General features: G+C 35.0%; 4 protein-coding genes across 6 annotated transcripts; 2 read left to right on the forward strand and 2 right to left on the reverse strand.

Annotated features, from left to right (window-relative positions):
• Positions 1-21: 21 nt before the first annotated feature.
• On the reverse strand, positions 22-2120 carry LOC107424250 (actin-related protein 2/3 complex subunit 5A). Its single transcript, XM_016033998.3, has 4 exons — positions 1925-2120; positions 1777-1849; positions 1451-1551; positions 22-532 (listed from the first exon to the last, which is right to left on the reverse strand). Exons 1-4 carry the CDS (start codon positions 2020-2022, stop codon positions 397-399), a joined length of 408 nt encoding a protein of 135 aa, XP_015889484.1. The 5' UTR covers positions 2023-2120; the 3' UTR covers positions 22-396.
• A 1945-nt stretch (positions 2121-4065) lies between these two features.
• Positions 4066-6760, forward strand: LOC107424244 (uncharacterized). Of its 3 annotated transcripts, none has more exons than XM_025076123.3 (2): positions 4066-4288; positions 4370-6760. In XM_025076123.3, exons 1-2 carry the CDS (start codon positions 4201-4203, stop codon positions 6430-6432), a joined length of 2151 nt encoding a protein of 716 aa, XP_024931891.3. In that variant the 5' UTR covers positions 4066-4200; the 3' UTR covers positions 6433-6760. The 3 variants fall into 3 exon arrangements, with proteins under 3 accessions (XP_024931891.3, XP_015889476.3, XP_024931892.3); XM_025076124.3 differs by having other exon boundaries at positions 4143-4288; positions 4405-6760; XM_016033990.4 differs by having other exon boundaries at positions 4066-6760.
• Positions 6761-7451: 691 nt separating this feature from the next.
• LOC107424246 (peptidyl-prolyl cis-trans isomerase FKBP20-2, chloroplastic) lies at positions 7452-9948 on the forward strand. The gene is made up of 6 exons (XM_016033995.4): positions 7452-7636; positions 8337-8403; positions 8516-8840; positions 9048-9156; positions 9237-9313; positions 9471-9948. Exons 1-6 carry the CDS (start codon positions 7585-7587, stop codon positions 9588-9590), a joined length of 750 nt encoding a protein of 249 aa, XP_015889481.2. The 5' UTR covers positions 7452-7584; the 3' UTR covers positions 9591-9948.
• Positions 9949-10122: 174 nt separating this feature from the next.
• Positions 10123-13891, reverse strand: LOC107424245 (cationic amino acid transporter 9, chloroplastic). Its single transcript, XM_016033994.4, has 8 exons — positions 13506-13891; positions 12591-13003; positions 12287-12463; positions 11927-12151; positions 11661-11837; positions 11283-11510; positions 10761-10850; positions 10123-10659 (listed from the first exon to the last, which is right to left on the reverse strand). The coding sequence occupies exons 1-8, from the start codon at positions 13786-13788 to the stop codon at positions 10516-10518; spliced, it is 1737 nt and encodes a 578-aa protein (XP_015889480.3). The 5' UTR covers positions 13789-13891; the 3' UTR covers positions 10123-10515.
• Between the last annotated feature and the right edge of the window lie 1082 nt (positions 13892-14973).

The raw sequence follows: 14973 nt of genomic DNA on the forward strand, positions 1-14973 counted from the left end.
ATAGAAGGGTGCAAATGAAAATAAGACAAGCAACCAAATTTATTTTCTACTTTGTCCTCAGAAATTTCCCCACTTTCCATAAACAATAGTAAACAGAGATCGTTTCTCTTCTTTTACAAATTCACGAAATACAAAAACAACCAAAAGGTATGAGAAAAAAATTAGAAGACCGAAGCGAGATCCTTACGATTAGGCAGGTGTACAAGGAAATATGAAACAACGATATTTTTCTAAGGGAAGCTCCTAAACCCGAGTTCAGAAGAGTGATATACAACTTCTGAAAATGCCTGAGTTTGTACTTATAGTTTGTAGACATACCAAGAGGATAACAGCAGTTCCATTCTTCAAAAGATCATCCTCATAAAAACAAATTTTCCAATGCAAGCGCGATGGAAATCAAACAGTATTTACAGTGTCTGCAAGTGAGCGGAGTATGCATCCCAAACCAGCTCTCTCTGTCAATTTTTCATGAATCCTAAGGCATTGGTCACAAGTGGGCCGATCTCCTGTTGATAAGCCTCTATACAAGTACCTACAATGATGATAATCCCAAATTGTTAAGATTATCACGTAACAAGCTAAGAAGAATCGAGGAAGATAATTTATGAGGGAAGGAATAGTAAACAAAATTAGCAAAAATAGATCTACATTTATTTCACATATTCATGCTTAAAAAGCACCTAAGCTTTTTAAAAAACAACTTGTTGACATACCAAAACAATTATCATTGTTCCACAACTTAATATGAGTACTCAATAAAAGATTCATTCTAAAGTTCACTCTAGCAGACAGTTTTCATCTTCAAGTTCCCAATGGAGATTTATGCAGCCAATACCGAATTTCTCAAGAATGTGATTTTTTCTTTTAGAACCAATTTACCAACTTCAGCATAATGCAAGAAGTGAATGCAAGTCATATATACAGAGAATAATTAAACCATAGCATACACATATAAATGATAAGATACAAGGTTGTAACCTAAGATATGATTTCCTAAGCCTTGATAGTAAGGCCAGGGTATAAAATCCAATTTCATCCATCTCGATCGCCAAAGACCCATACAGAATGTTGGGAAGCATCTTTAAGAGTGCAAAGCTACTAAAGAATGACAAGGGAACCACTTGATTTCGTTATCTTTTCCAATCAAGCTAAATTTATATAATATCAAGTGTAACCTCTATATAGAGTTGTATTCTTTCAGAAGTTTGATTAGATAAGTTAGACGCAGCATTGCATTTTTAGCTAAAAGTTTAGTAAATAAATGTATTCAGCACTTATCATTCAGTCACAAAATTTCACATCTTTGATTTTCAGTTTTATTAAAAAGAGTAAAGCACATATCAGAATTACCAGCATAATATTCAAGTAAAAACAATAAGGATGTTAAAAGAAAAAAAAAATGTCATATAGTATTGTTGATATAAAAGATTGGAAATTAAGGAGTTCTTACTTCATGAGGATATCATAGTACTCTGGATCCAGAGAAGAAAACATCCCATCCACATCCTTTATAGCCATAATAGCTCTATGAACCACAATCCAGTTTGCAGACTGCATAAACCCTAGTTCACATCAATTCCCTTTCATTTACCCGCCAAACAGACCAACAACGTAAACCACAACCATAAACAGGGAAAGAAATATGTTTGATTAAAGAGAAAGTGTTGGAAAATAATTTACGAAAAAGAACTCGAGAGAACAATACAAAAAACTGGTTTTTTTTTTTCCCCCGCCTCTGTTTAGTTCGCCAAATTTTCTCCGAAGAAAAACACAAACCTTGCAACGCTCGTCTCGGGTGTTCGGAGGCGAGCCTTCCAGAGCAGTTTTGAGAGCTTCAACTGGCTTATACCTGCATGGAGAAGAAACATCGTTTAAATTGGGAAAATGGTTGAACTTTGAATCAAAGAGTGAATTTGATCATTACTGTTTGAGTAGGCTTTCAATCTTCCTAGATTTATGCTCAATTCTGGTGATAATGGCCTCTGCATTGTCTGCTTCAACAAACTCCCCTGTTCCTGCCATTTTTGTCACTCTCCCCTGATCCTTTCGCGCTAGGATTTTCTTACCTGGGAAGCAGTTGGGAAAGCGTTTTCCCGAGAAAGTGATGACCCGACTGTGGAGTCTCAGAGCGACTAAAAAGTTTTATGGGCCGAGCTTGGATGGGCCCATGGGTGGTTGGTTGACCCAGTTGCCTTGAATTTTTCCTACTCAACAGTGATACCATTAATTAATTAATTCCTTAATTTGTTTGATTAACTTTATTTTTTAATAAAAATAGCTGTTTATGCTTTTAAATTAATTCAATTTTCCCAAGGATTTGAGCCCTTTTAAGAAGGAGAAGGCTCTTTTTAAGAAAGAATATTTTGATTCAAAGTTGTGAAATTCTTCAATTTAGTTCCTATATATATCTACTAGAATTTGGTATATTATTTTGGACCCCAAACTGGCTTTTTTCCTGGTCCATAGCATCATATGATTAACTAACTCCTTAATTTGTTTGATTGACTTTCTTTTTTTTCTTTTTATTTTTTAATGAGAATAACTGTTTATGCTTTTAAAGTAATGCAATTTTCCAACGGATTTGAGCCATTTTAGAAGGAGAAGACTATATGAGAAGTCACATTCAAGCTAAAAAACAAAAACAAAAAAAAATCTTTATTTCTTTTAAAAAACGAACATTTTGATTCAAAGTTGTGAAATCCTTCAGTTTAGTTCTTGTATATTTCTATTAAAATTTAGTATTATATTTTTGGATCCGAACTGGCTTTTTCCCTGATCAGTAGCATCGTATGCTTAACTAACTCCATATTTTTTTTTTTCCTTTTTTTTTAAATAACTGTTTATGCTTTCAAAGTAATGCAATTTTCCAGGCGATTTGAACCATTTTAAGGAGAAGACTGTGTGTGAAGTTACATTAGAGTTTAAAAAAAAAAAAAGGAAAAAAAAGAAAGAAAACAAATTTTATTTCTTTTAAAAAAGAACATTTTGACTCAAAGTTGCGAAATTCTTCAATTTAGCTCCTGTTGTATTTCTATTAGAATTTACTATTATTATTTTGGATCCCAAACTGGCTTTTTTCCTGCTCAATAGCACCATATGATTAATTAACTCCTTAATTTGTTTGATTAACTTTCTTTTTCTTTTTTTCCTAATAAAAATAACTGTTTATGCTTTTAAAGTAAGCAATTTTCCAAAGGATTTGAGCCCTTTTAAGAAGGAGAAGACTATATGAGAAGTTACATTATAGTTGGAAAAAAAAAATTATTTCCTTTAAAAAAGAACATTTTGACTTGAAGTTATGAAATTCTTCAATTTAGTTCCTGTATATTTCCATTAGAATTTAGTATTAGTATTTTGGATCCCAAACTGGCTTTTTTCCTGGTCAATGGTACCATATAATTAATTAACTCCCTAATTTGTTCGATTAACTTACTTTCTTGTTTTTTTTTTTTTTTTTTTTATAATTTTTATAATTTTTATAATTTTTTTTATTAATAAAATAACTGTTTATGCTTTTAAAGTAATGCAATTTTCCAAAGGATCTGAGCCCTTTTAAGAAGAAGAAGAAGAAGACTATATGAGAAGTTACATTATAGTTAATATTTTCTTTCTTTTAGAAAAGAACATTTTGACTCAAAGTTGTGAAATTCTCCATTTACTTCCTGTGTCTTTCCGTTAGAGTCTAGTATTTATTATTTTGGAAGCATTAGAAAGTCATATAAAAATATATATATATATCTTTTTTTTGTTTTTTTCGGCTGCAAAGTCACACAAAGAACTTTCTTATTATAACAAGACCAAATCATGAAATTAAATCATAAACAACATCAATGGAGTTTTGTGCTGAACAACCTTGCTCAGCCCTAGACTTTAAGGAGAGCAAGAATTGTGTTTTATTGTCGTTTTACGCAGTTTGGTAGAAAATATAGAATGCGTTTAAACCTGATAAAAATGGCATATCCGAAAAGAACGGACGAGATTTGAGGAATTTGGTGTAAAAACCAACAAAATCCAGGGGCACTCATGTCTTTTAAGCCAAAACGGTCATAATGATTGTCACTTTTGAATTCTACAGCACCACCCCCATCACACTTTTTTCTTCACTCTCTCTCTTTTCCTTGGCTTCAAAGTCTTCCTTCCTTCACCTATCTCCATTTCACACAAACTCCAAAATTTCAGCTAAAGCTCGCTTTTTCATCAATGGAGGATGCAAACCCTTACAGAAAAGTCCATTTTTCATATGCAGCTCCGGGTTCAGCTGTTCAACAAAACCACCCCATTAACCGAGGTAAGTCCTATATGAACTTTTTGTGTAAAGCTCTGTTCTTTGCCATACTTATCATTATCCTACCGCTTTTCCCTTCACAAGCTCCTGACTTTATCAACGAATCTGTAATCACCAAGTTCTGGGAGCTTCTTCACCTTCTTTTCATTGGCATTGCTGTGTCATACGGTTTGTTTAGCCGACGATATGTTGAAACGGACTGTGAAAGACACTCAAGGATAGACAATTTACAATCTGATATGTCTAGAATGTTTCATGTTTCTTCAGTTTTTGAAGATGGGTATGAAAACCCATATGGGTCTGATGAGAAAATAGTAAGTCAAAGAAAGAATGGTCACTGTTTTTTTGGTGAAGATCCCAGGACTTTCTGGTCCAAGGAAAGCCCTCTTGTTGATGAACAGTGCAGACCCAATTTGCCATTTTCTGAAAATGGTGTTGCAAATTCATCTGCCTTAGATGAAAGAAACCTGACTCAGGCTTGGAATTCTCAGTACTTTCAGGGTGAATCCATGGTGGTTGTAGCTCAACCAAATCTAGCTGTTGGTGAATGGGGTGAATCCAGATCGGGAGTTGATTACAAGCCATTAGGATTGCCTGTACGGAGCTTGAAACCAAGGACAAGAAGATGTGATAGTCCTCGATTTGTTAATGGGAGTGAGTCTGGTTCAGATTCCCAAGGTTCGTCTAAAAGTTCTGTTACCAGTAGAAATAGTCAGTTCGGTGATTTCGGTCCTCAATATTTAGAACCTAAGTTTCATGAAACTTTCTCATCACCTTCCCCAGTTCCGTGGCGTTCGAGATCCAGAATGAGGGAAATGAGAGAACAACAAGTTAGTCCTGTTGCTCGTCCTTCACATTTTAGGCCACTCTCTGTTGATGAAGCTCAGTTTGAATCCACCACGACACGGTCTTTGCAGTCCACAGTGTCTTTCTCATCTCAAGCTAGTTCCACATCAGAACAACAAGTTAGTCCTGTTGCTCGTCCTTCACATTTTAGGCCACTCTCTGTTGATGAAGCTCAGTTTGAATCCACCACGACACGGTCTTTGCAGTCCACGGTGTCTTTCTCATCTCAAGCTAGTTCCACATCTTCCTCGCCTAAAAAGAGTACTTCATCAGACTCGATTTCTTCAGAAGAATCGAACTCGAAAATAAAAGATGCAGGAAAAGAAATGAGTTCTCAAGGATCTTCTCCTTCGGCTTCTCCAAGGCCATCACCACCAAAACCAATGAATAACAAAGTTCCATCGAGTTCATTGCATGAAAGAGGATGCGCTTATAGTTCTTTAGATGAAAAAGATCCATCACGACCAAAACCAATGAATGTCAAAGTTTCATCGAGTTCATTGCATTCAAGTGGCTACAGTTACAGTTCTTTAGATGATAAAGATTCATCACCACCCAAACCAATGAATGGCAGAGTTTCATCGAGTGAATTGTATTCAAGAAGATACAGTTATAGTTCTTTAGATGAAAAAGATTCGTCACCGCCAAATGCAAAGAATGAGAAAGTTTCATCAAGCACGTTGCATTCGAGGGGATATAGTTATAGTTCTTTGGATGAGAAAGATTTAAGAGGCTCCAAAGCTCGCTTGAAGGATTTAGGTGGAGGTAGAAGAGAGGAAATGAAATCTGCAAGCTTCAGCAAAGCTACATCATCAAGGGGAAAATCAGTCAGAACAATTAGAAGTAGTAGAATGACTGATTATGGAAAGAGGCAGGGAAGCCAAACTGGTGCTCAGAAGGTTGAAGAGACTGACAACAATGTTGAAACTGGACATATGAGAAAGAAAAATGGAAGTATTGATAATCTGGGAACTGGAAGCAGTAAGCAAAATCTTGATAATCCCATTCCCTGTAATATGCCAAAGCCAACATTTTCTGAAAAAGGAAAGAAAGAGATGGAGCAATTTTCTGGGAATGTTTCTGTTGAGTCTGAAGAAGATTTGGAGAGTAAGACTGAAAATGTCCAAGCAAGCTCAGATGGAGATGCTGTCTCTGTGAACAATTCAGTAACAACAGACTCTGATGAGGTTGATAGGAAGGCTGGTGAGTTTATAGCAAAATTTAGAGAACAAATCAGGCTTCAAAAAACGGAATCAATGGAGAGATCAAGAGGGTTACGCTTAGCCAACTGTTTTAGGTGATATAATAAGCTTACATTGTAGTATAGATTCTTCATCTTACGTTTTCACCATGTGTTTTCCCTCTAAGATATACTTACTATATTTTTGTATTTTATTTGGGTATCTAGTATTTTCATTTTACACACTAGGTGGAGATTCTTTAATCCCCCGGATCCGGCAACTGTTTGGAGAAGCATTAATGACCATGGTGTGGTATGATTTCTGTTATTGAAGCCCTATCAGATAATCCATTCAACAGCTCCACCGCATTTTGTTGCTTAGTTTCATTAACAATTCTCTACTTTTTTTCATTGAGACGAAGCTAAAAAAAAATATTTGTTCAACATAATGATGCTTGCAGTATATTTTTATGAATGTTGTTTTGCCTTCTTTAACCAGTGCGAGATGATTCTATTGGCAAAATGAAAAGAAGTTGCACAAACTATAACCGGAATGGTGGAACATTGGAATGAGTTAAAACCAATTGCTTCAATGATTTGCGTTTCTAGGGGTGAGACTCAAAGAACATAGCCAACTGTAAAATCATCAAGCATATTTGAATTTTATCTCATTTAAGAAGAAAAAAAATTCTAAAAGTATTGAATTTGCAACTCAAAATGCCCATTTGTATCCGGAAGAGATTCTAGTTATCACACTAAATTATCGAAACTTGGCCTCAATGGGCTCGCAAACACATTGTTTTCACATAACAAAAAATAAATAACGAAGAAATATTTTGCCCGTGTCTTTTGGTTAAAGACTAAGATCTCAACCAAGGGACGAGTATTATATTTAAAAAAAAGGTAAAGAATTATTATATGCATTTATAACCTCAATCCATGTTGTGTTCTGTGCAATTTTTTATTTTTATTTTTGGTTTTTAAATATTTGTTGTAATATTTCGGACCACATATTTGAAGCTTACGAAATGACAATTAGATGAAAAATAAATTTTGTTCCAGGGGTTGCCATAACAATTGAGGAAACCTAAAGGAGCAATAAATGATATTATAAGAAAAGCAAGGAGTAATGTGAAATTTTCTCCTTACCAGGTAGCGAACTGAGAAGATAAACATCAGTTAATAACTGGAAACGTCTTAGCAGTTTGTGTCGGTATTTCTCTCTGACAGCAGCGTACATGGTCTAAACCTTAAATCCCCAGTTGAAAAAGCCATGTTGATGATTTCCTCGACTCTCTCTTCCACAAGCAAGGCATATTTTCCCGGTAAATCTCATTCATTATTTTTCCCTCTTGTCTTTGTATTTTCAACCATATGTATTTGTGGTCTGGAATAAGAAACTCCAGAGTTTCTTTCTCGCTTTTCAATTTCAGGGTACCACTGTATTTATTTTCCAATTGAATTTACTTTTCTTATTTTTATGTAACTTCCTCTTGCTCAAAAAACACTGATTTATTTTGTTAGCATTATGCTTTAGAAAATATCTTTTTTTTGCATCAAAAATTCGCAGGCTAAAAAGTTAATGCCTCAAACTCGTCTCTCGAATTGATATACATTGTTACACCAAAGGAGATTCTCATTCTCATTTATAGTTATGCTTTTTGGATATTTCCTATAAATCCCTGGAACAAGTCTCTCATATTTGATTATGAATTATGATTAGGATTCTATTTAAACACCTTTGCATTCACTGTATTGTTGGGACTTTTAATATATGAATTTAGGTTTTGGTTTTGCTTGCTTTGGCAACTGGGTCTCTCTAACTTATAGCTTTCTCTTGTCTATTTTGCGTCTCTCAATAAACCAAGTGGTAGCAGGCATATGAGAAGAAGTGTAAATAAAAAGATTTTTATAACTCATGGGGTTTAATGTAAATGTATTAAAGATATCTCAGCAGCCAAAGCATGACTATTTTGTTTACTTTTCTCTTTTCCATGCTTACCCTTTCTGCTTCTTCAATGCTAGGAATTTGCTCTGCTCAAACTAGGCAAATAAAGAATTGCTGTTCAAATCACAGCTTGGGAGATGACAGGTTAGACTATCATGAATTGATCGAAATAGTTTCCATCCGTTCTCAATTTACCTAATGCAATAAAAAATAAAAATACCCGGTTTCTTATGGAAACTTGCTTTTGCATGTTCAGGACACAGCATGGTCATACATTACATTGTGACAGTAACTTGAGGCGGAGGCTTATCCTTTTCGTTTCGTTCACCACAGGCTTGTTTCCAACATCATCTTCATTTGGAAAGACAAAGAGTAAGAATCCATATGATGAGAGGCGTTTGCTAGAACAGAACAAGCGGATACAGAGAGAAAACAATGCACCTGAAGACTTTCCCAATTTCATTAGAGAAGGTTTTGATGTTAAGGTAGTAACAGCCGAGAATTATGCCAAATCTGACTCGGGACTTATATACCGAGATTTCGAAGTTGGTAAAGGTGATTGCCCAAAGGCTGGTCAACAGGTTTTTCTTTCAATTTCTTTAGAAGTTAATAATTTCCTTTACTTTTATATGTTCTTTCCAGTAACCTCCAAGATTCTGGAAGATGAAGTCTAGAATTAAAGAGTACAGGATTGATGCCTAACTTGAACATCATGAAAATTACTTGAATTTGGAAGGGAAATTTTCCTTTTCAGCTTTGAACTATCCATGACATGAGGTAATTTGCAGGTGACTTTCCACTACGTTGGCTATAATGAGTCTGGCCGTCGGATTGACAGTACATACTTGCAAGGCTCTCCTGCAAGAATCCGCATGGGAACTAATGTCTTGGTACCAGGTTAAGAGAACTGTTATTGAGATGGAAATAAAAACTTGTGCTTTATCTATGATTGCATGCTAAACTATAGAATTATACAGGATTTGAGGAAGGAATACGCGACATGAAACCTGGTGGAAGGAGACGAATAATCATTCCACCGGAACTCGGACCACCAGTCAGTCTCAGATCTCTTATTTCATTATACAGAAAACTGGCAGTTTTCTATGTTGTGGCTTTGCATCATTCTCTGTTCTTTTATGCTGTGGTTGATCATCATATGCATTTCTATTTAGTCTTATTGTTTCATAAGAGACTGTCTTTATTTCCTACAGGTAGGACCTTCCACCTTTTTCAGCTCAAAACAATTTGAAGTTTTTGATGTGGAACTTCTGAGCATTCAGAACTGCGAAAGGAGGACTATCGCATTTTACTCCGATTTTGTATGCAATTGAATGATGGGGCTGCATCATCCATATTGAATCTTTGGGGTTTCTTCATTTTTTTCAAATCGAAATTCTGAATGAAGAGTTCAAATTAGTAAGGCAAGCAGCAGTCGGTTCCAGTAGGATCTGTTTGGAAGAACATTGCTATAGAAATTGGAAATTTGAATCAAATACCATGTTGTTATGCTCGTAGATTGAAAAAAAAAATTAGCTTTATTGTTCAGCTATGTCTCTTTTCAATATACCAAATTGATCTTTAGTAATCAATAACGCTCCAGGTGTTATGTTCCGAAAAGGAATGTAAAAGAATTCAACTGAGGGGGTGTTCATATAATATAATGGTATCATGGTATCATTCTTATATTCATTTGCGATTTTATATTCTACACATGAAATTATTCTAATTTGATCATACACAGCTGGCAAGTTTTGACCAAATCTTTTATTTTTTCTTCTCCTGTTGAATCACCGCAACTCAAGTCACTTTGCCAAAAGATTAGTCGAAAAATAAATGAGGTAAAAAAATTTATTTCTTCAAAAATCATAACAAGATATTTAGGGGCATTCTTATTGTCACAGCTAAATGTTATACATATATAAACATGTTTTTTGGCCTACAAATACATATACATGTACATATTTATATGTATACATATGTGATGATGAATTCTAACAGAATAATCACATCATAAGACTTAGCTGCGGCTCTTTGCAGCTTTCAGTCGCTTAAATAAGCCACCAATCTTAGCAGGCCCTCGGATTTTTTTTTTTTTTTTTTGGGGAACGGCTTCAGTAACATTTTATTTTTATTACAGGAATATCGAATACATAAAATAATAAAAATTCTGACTAATATGTAGTACAATATAATTTTGATACAACAGACAAATAACAGGACTGCTGAGATGCACGTGAAATTTCTAAATGAATTGATTTAAGGAGCTTCTTCTCCAGGTGTTCTGTGATAAATTATAGTCTCACCTGAACTTGGATCAGCATGATACTGCCCGTACAATGCGTAAACAACAATTGATATAATACTGAGTATCACAAATCTCACCCACGCTTCATGGTGTAACTGCAAATTAGAATTAAGTCATTCATTACTTATTGACTCTGACATTTTATTTCTTAGATTTAATGTAGTCAGGATCAACGGTAGGAACCATGTAAGCTTACCTGTGCAAATAGAAACATGTTAAAGAAGATGCAAACAGCAGGCACAATGGGAACCCCAGGACACGAAAACCCCGGTGGATCTGCATAAACCTGGGCACAAGAATAACAAAGGGGTTTGAAGAAACAACAAGAGTAAAATATATAACCAATGCACTACATGCTGTTTTATAGTGACATTATTCCCATTTGAAAGCTAATAGACTTGTGACTTCTAGAAATTTGGAAATCAAAATCAGACTCATAAAGAAGCTTTAGGATTAGACTCACTTCAGAACTGGTGGGATAGAAACCTAATTAGCCTTAAAAATTTCTTTTTATGATCTTGGCTCGGTTGTTTACTGCAAGGGATCATAATGATCGGATCATAATGATCTTATCATAACAACTCTCAGAAACAAAATGCATAATCCTGGAACCAGTGCAGCTTTTCCCCCCAATTACAAGTTTTTTCATTGTAAAAGTGCATGCAATTTGCAACAAACAAAATGGAATAACATATATATAACACAGATAGATACTCACCTGGCGAAAGTATAGAGCAACAATAGCAAGTATGGCCACCACAGTAGCCAAAAGCAGTAAAATAAATGTAACATTGACACGGTAGAACAATCCAGCAATAAAACCACAGCAGGCAATCGTGGACAGGCAGATTACACCTTCCCTTGAAGCTGAGGAAGACACTTGACTTCCTGTCTTATCCTTCAAGCGAAGAACTACCACACAGGCTGCTACAACAGAATAGCCTGTCTGAAACAAGATGGGAGTGGAGTGAGGTGCAACATAGAAAAATTAATAATGATAATTCACCAAACATACCAAAGCAATAAAGGTCTAATATCGTTTAGCATTTTTGGTGAATGACCGTTAGTAAAGCATATGAATTGGACATTAACTTACCAATGTCCCAACTGACAGAATGTGTGAAAGCACATGCACATTAAACAGCCCTCCCAACGTTCCAGCAACAATTCCAACCCAAACTTGAGAATGAACTGGGGTGTGGTTTTTTGGGTGTACTTTAGCAAATATGGAAGGCAGTAAGCCATCCCTTCCAAGGCCAAGGTATAACCGAGACTGGTCATTAGAAAAGTTCAGTCATATATACTAGCACATGCAACATGATGAAAGTGCATCAATCAGGTCATTAATCTGAAATGATTCACCTGAACATAGAGACCAACTAAAAGGGTTGTTGTTAGTCCAGCAATAGCACCTATGCTGATTAAAACGGTAACGTATTTTAAACCCTTGGATGTAAAAGCTTCAGCCAGTGGAGCATCTTCTCCCAGTAAATAGTAGGGCACCATTCCAGTAATGACTAAACAGACACCAATATACAGAGAAATACATATTAGAAGGCTACCCATGATTCCTACTGGCAAGTCTCGCTGAAACATCAAAGTTGAAAAAGAAGAATAAAGAAAAAACGTTAGATGAGTTTTAAAGTATATAAATGACAGAATATTCGCATTAGCTATGCTGGTTGGTCTCAAGAGATATCAAATCACAGTCAATTTGTCTACCTGTGGTCTTCTTGATTCCTCAGCTGAATTAGCTACTGCATCAAATCCAACATACGAAAAGAATACAACAGTAGCTCCAGTCAATATTGCCTTAGAACCATTCGGTGAAAAAGGGGTCCAATTTGAAACATCAACCTCAAAAGCACCAACACAGATGACTATAATAACTATAACAACCTGCAGCAAAGTTGGCTTACAAAAGCTAGTTCAGCTTGTCTCACATATAAAAATCAACTTCAAGGGGGAAAAAAAAAAAAAAAATATTAAGGTGGTTATGAATGAATTTGTAGCAGAGGTTTCGCACCTTTAATGTAGTCATGGATGAATTTATAACAGAGGATTCACCAACACCCCTACAAAGAACCATGGTGAGGAGTGCAAGCAGAATTGGAGCCAATATGTTGATAGATAAAGCTCCTCCAAAAAACTCTTGGTCCCCATGTCCAATCCAGTCTGGAATATTATCTTTGAGAAATGGAAAGAGTTCGAAAACGGTAACTACATAACTCGCCAAGCTTCGGGCTATGCTAGCCGCTCCAATATGATAGTCAACCATCAATTGTGCAAAAACAATAAACGCAGTGAGTTCATTGAAAGCCGAGTAAGTATAAAGGTATGCTCCCCCAACGACGGCAGGGAAACGAGTAGCCAGCTCTGCGTAACAGAGTGCATTTAACACACACGATAGCCCAGCTAAAAGGAAACTAATGGTGACTCCTGCATCACAATAACAAATGCTGAGCAAGCCATTTGAAGCTGCAAATCAACTTCGTTTCAAAGAAACAAGTGAGCAAATAACAGATAGAGAACAGTCAAAGTTCTTATATTTCCCACCATTTTCCATCCCCTTTTCATAGATACTAGAGTAATATGTATTTCCCATATGCCATTTTGTACGATTGATGAAAATGGAGGTCTGATTTCAGCGTTTTTAGCTACCATATTATGATAAAATTACAAAACCATGTAAAGCAAGAAGGGGAAAAAAACTATAGTGACAAATTGGAATATAATCAGTACCTTTTCGAGTAATACTTAGCTCCCACAAAGAAATAATTCCCCTCTAATTTAACAAAAATGGTTTTTTTGGTTTCTTTTTTCTCCAAAGGATGAACTTTATCAATCTTAGAATTGCGATAAACAGAGCGTTGTCGGAATCATTCAAATATATATATATTTTTAATTAAAAAAAGAAAGAAAGAACAAAATTTGGACGCACCAGGGCCGGCATCACGAGCAACGGTTCCGGTTACCACAAAGATTCCGGCGCCGATGGATGCACCAACACCAATAAGGACGAGTTCCAACATGCCGAGCCGACGAACCAGACCGTCGCCTGAATTTGTACGGACGGAGACCTCCGTCGGATGGGTTAGGGGCTTCACTCTGAGTGCCGAGGACCAGAAATGTGAAAAACATGACGACGACGACGACGACGACGACGCCGTTGGTGATGAGGAGGATGAGTTACCGCCCTCAAGCTTCTTCTGTTCCCCTCCCATGCTTTTATTTTATTTTATTTTTTTCTTCTTCTTGTTCATCCTACGAATTCCATATGATGCATAGTTTTTTCTTTTTTCAAAATCATAGTTTATTATTATTATTTTTTTCATCAAAAGAAATCATATATATATATATAATTTATATACACGTTTCATATATTATATTAGTATTTCAAAAAAAAAAAGTATTTTTATACAGATATATATTATAGGGGCGTATTGATTGGATCCAAATGACACCACATCATAATTATTACGATGGATTGGACAGTTGAATTTATGCTGCCAATCAGGCAAAATTCATTCCATTTATCCCTTCATTTTTTTTTTTTTAAGTAAATAAAATTTTTAAGAATAAAACAACTATTGTCTCCTGTCTAAGCCAAGGCTTCCATTGATATTCATCTGTGCCTCCTTACTTCTCCACGGACTTACATTTTTTTAACATCTTATAACATGTGCATTTACATCGTATGTCAGACATAAGAATAGAATAATTAGTAGCTTAGTTAAAATATTAATTGGCATGTGATATGATTTTAAGATATTTAGTATGCTACGTGGCTATCTGCGATTGGAAGCATGGTGCTTTCTTTAGCCCCTATAAATCACAAATCTAAAATTGTCTTTCTTAGAACCAGCCATATTTCTGAATATCCTCTTTATTCAATCTTTAACTGCATATGTATCTATTTATAATACAATTATATATTTATACGTAATTGGCTTCTAATAACAGATGATTCCATGATCTATATGAATTTAAAATTGATATGAAAAATGAATAAATTGGGAAGATATTATAGATTTGGTATGACTTTTTTGCACCGTATTGGACCAACAAAAATGCATATTTTTGGGTTTAGTAAGATATTCATTCACCTTCAAACCCTTTTTTTTTTTTTTTTTTGGCTTCCTTATGAACAATATTCACTGAATTTGATTAAGTACTAAATTCACTGCAATCTAAAACTTTAGTATAAGATATGCAATCACGGTGTATAATAACCAATTCAAAGTCAAAATCAAAATTTAAATAAAAAAGTTAAATGTGAAAGTGTTTTCACTATAACTGGTAGTGTTTTCATACAAATCTCTCAATATTTGTCATTAAATTTTATTGGGCGTACTTTTGCTTGTTTTGTGTTTTTTGTTTTTTTGTTTTTTTGTTTTTTTGAATGCTTT

The sequence above is a fragment of the Ziziphus jujuba genome, chromosome 7 (genome assembly GCF_031755915.1).
Source record: "Ziziphus jujuba cultivar Dongzao chromosome 7, ASM3175591v1".
NCBI classification, from domain to species: Eukaryota; Viridiplantae; Streptophyta; class Magnoliopsida; order Rosales; family Rhamnaceae; genus Ziziphus; species Ziziphus jujuba.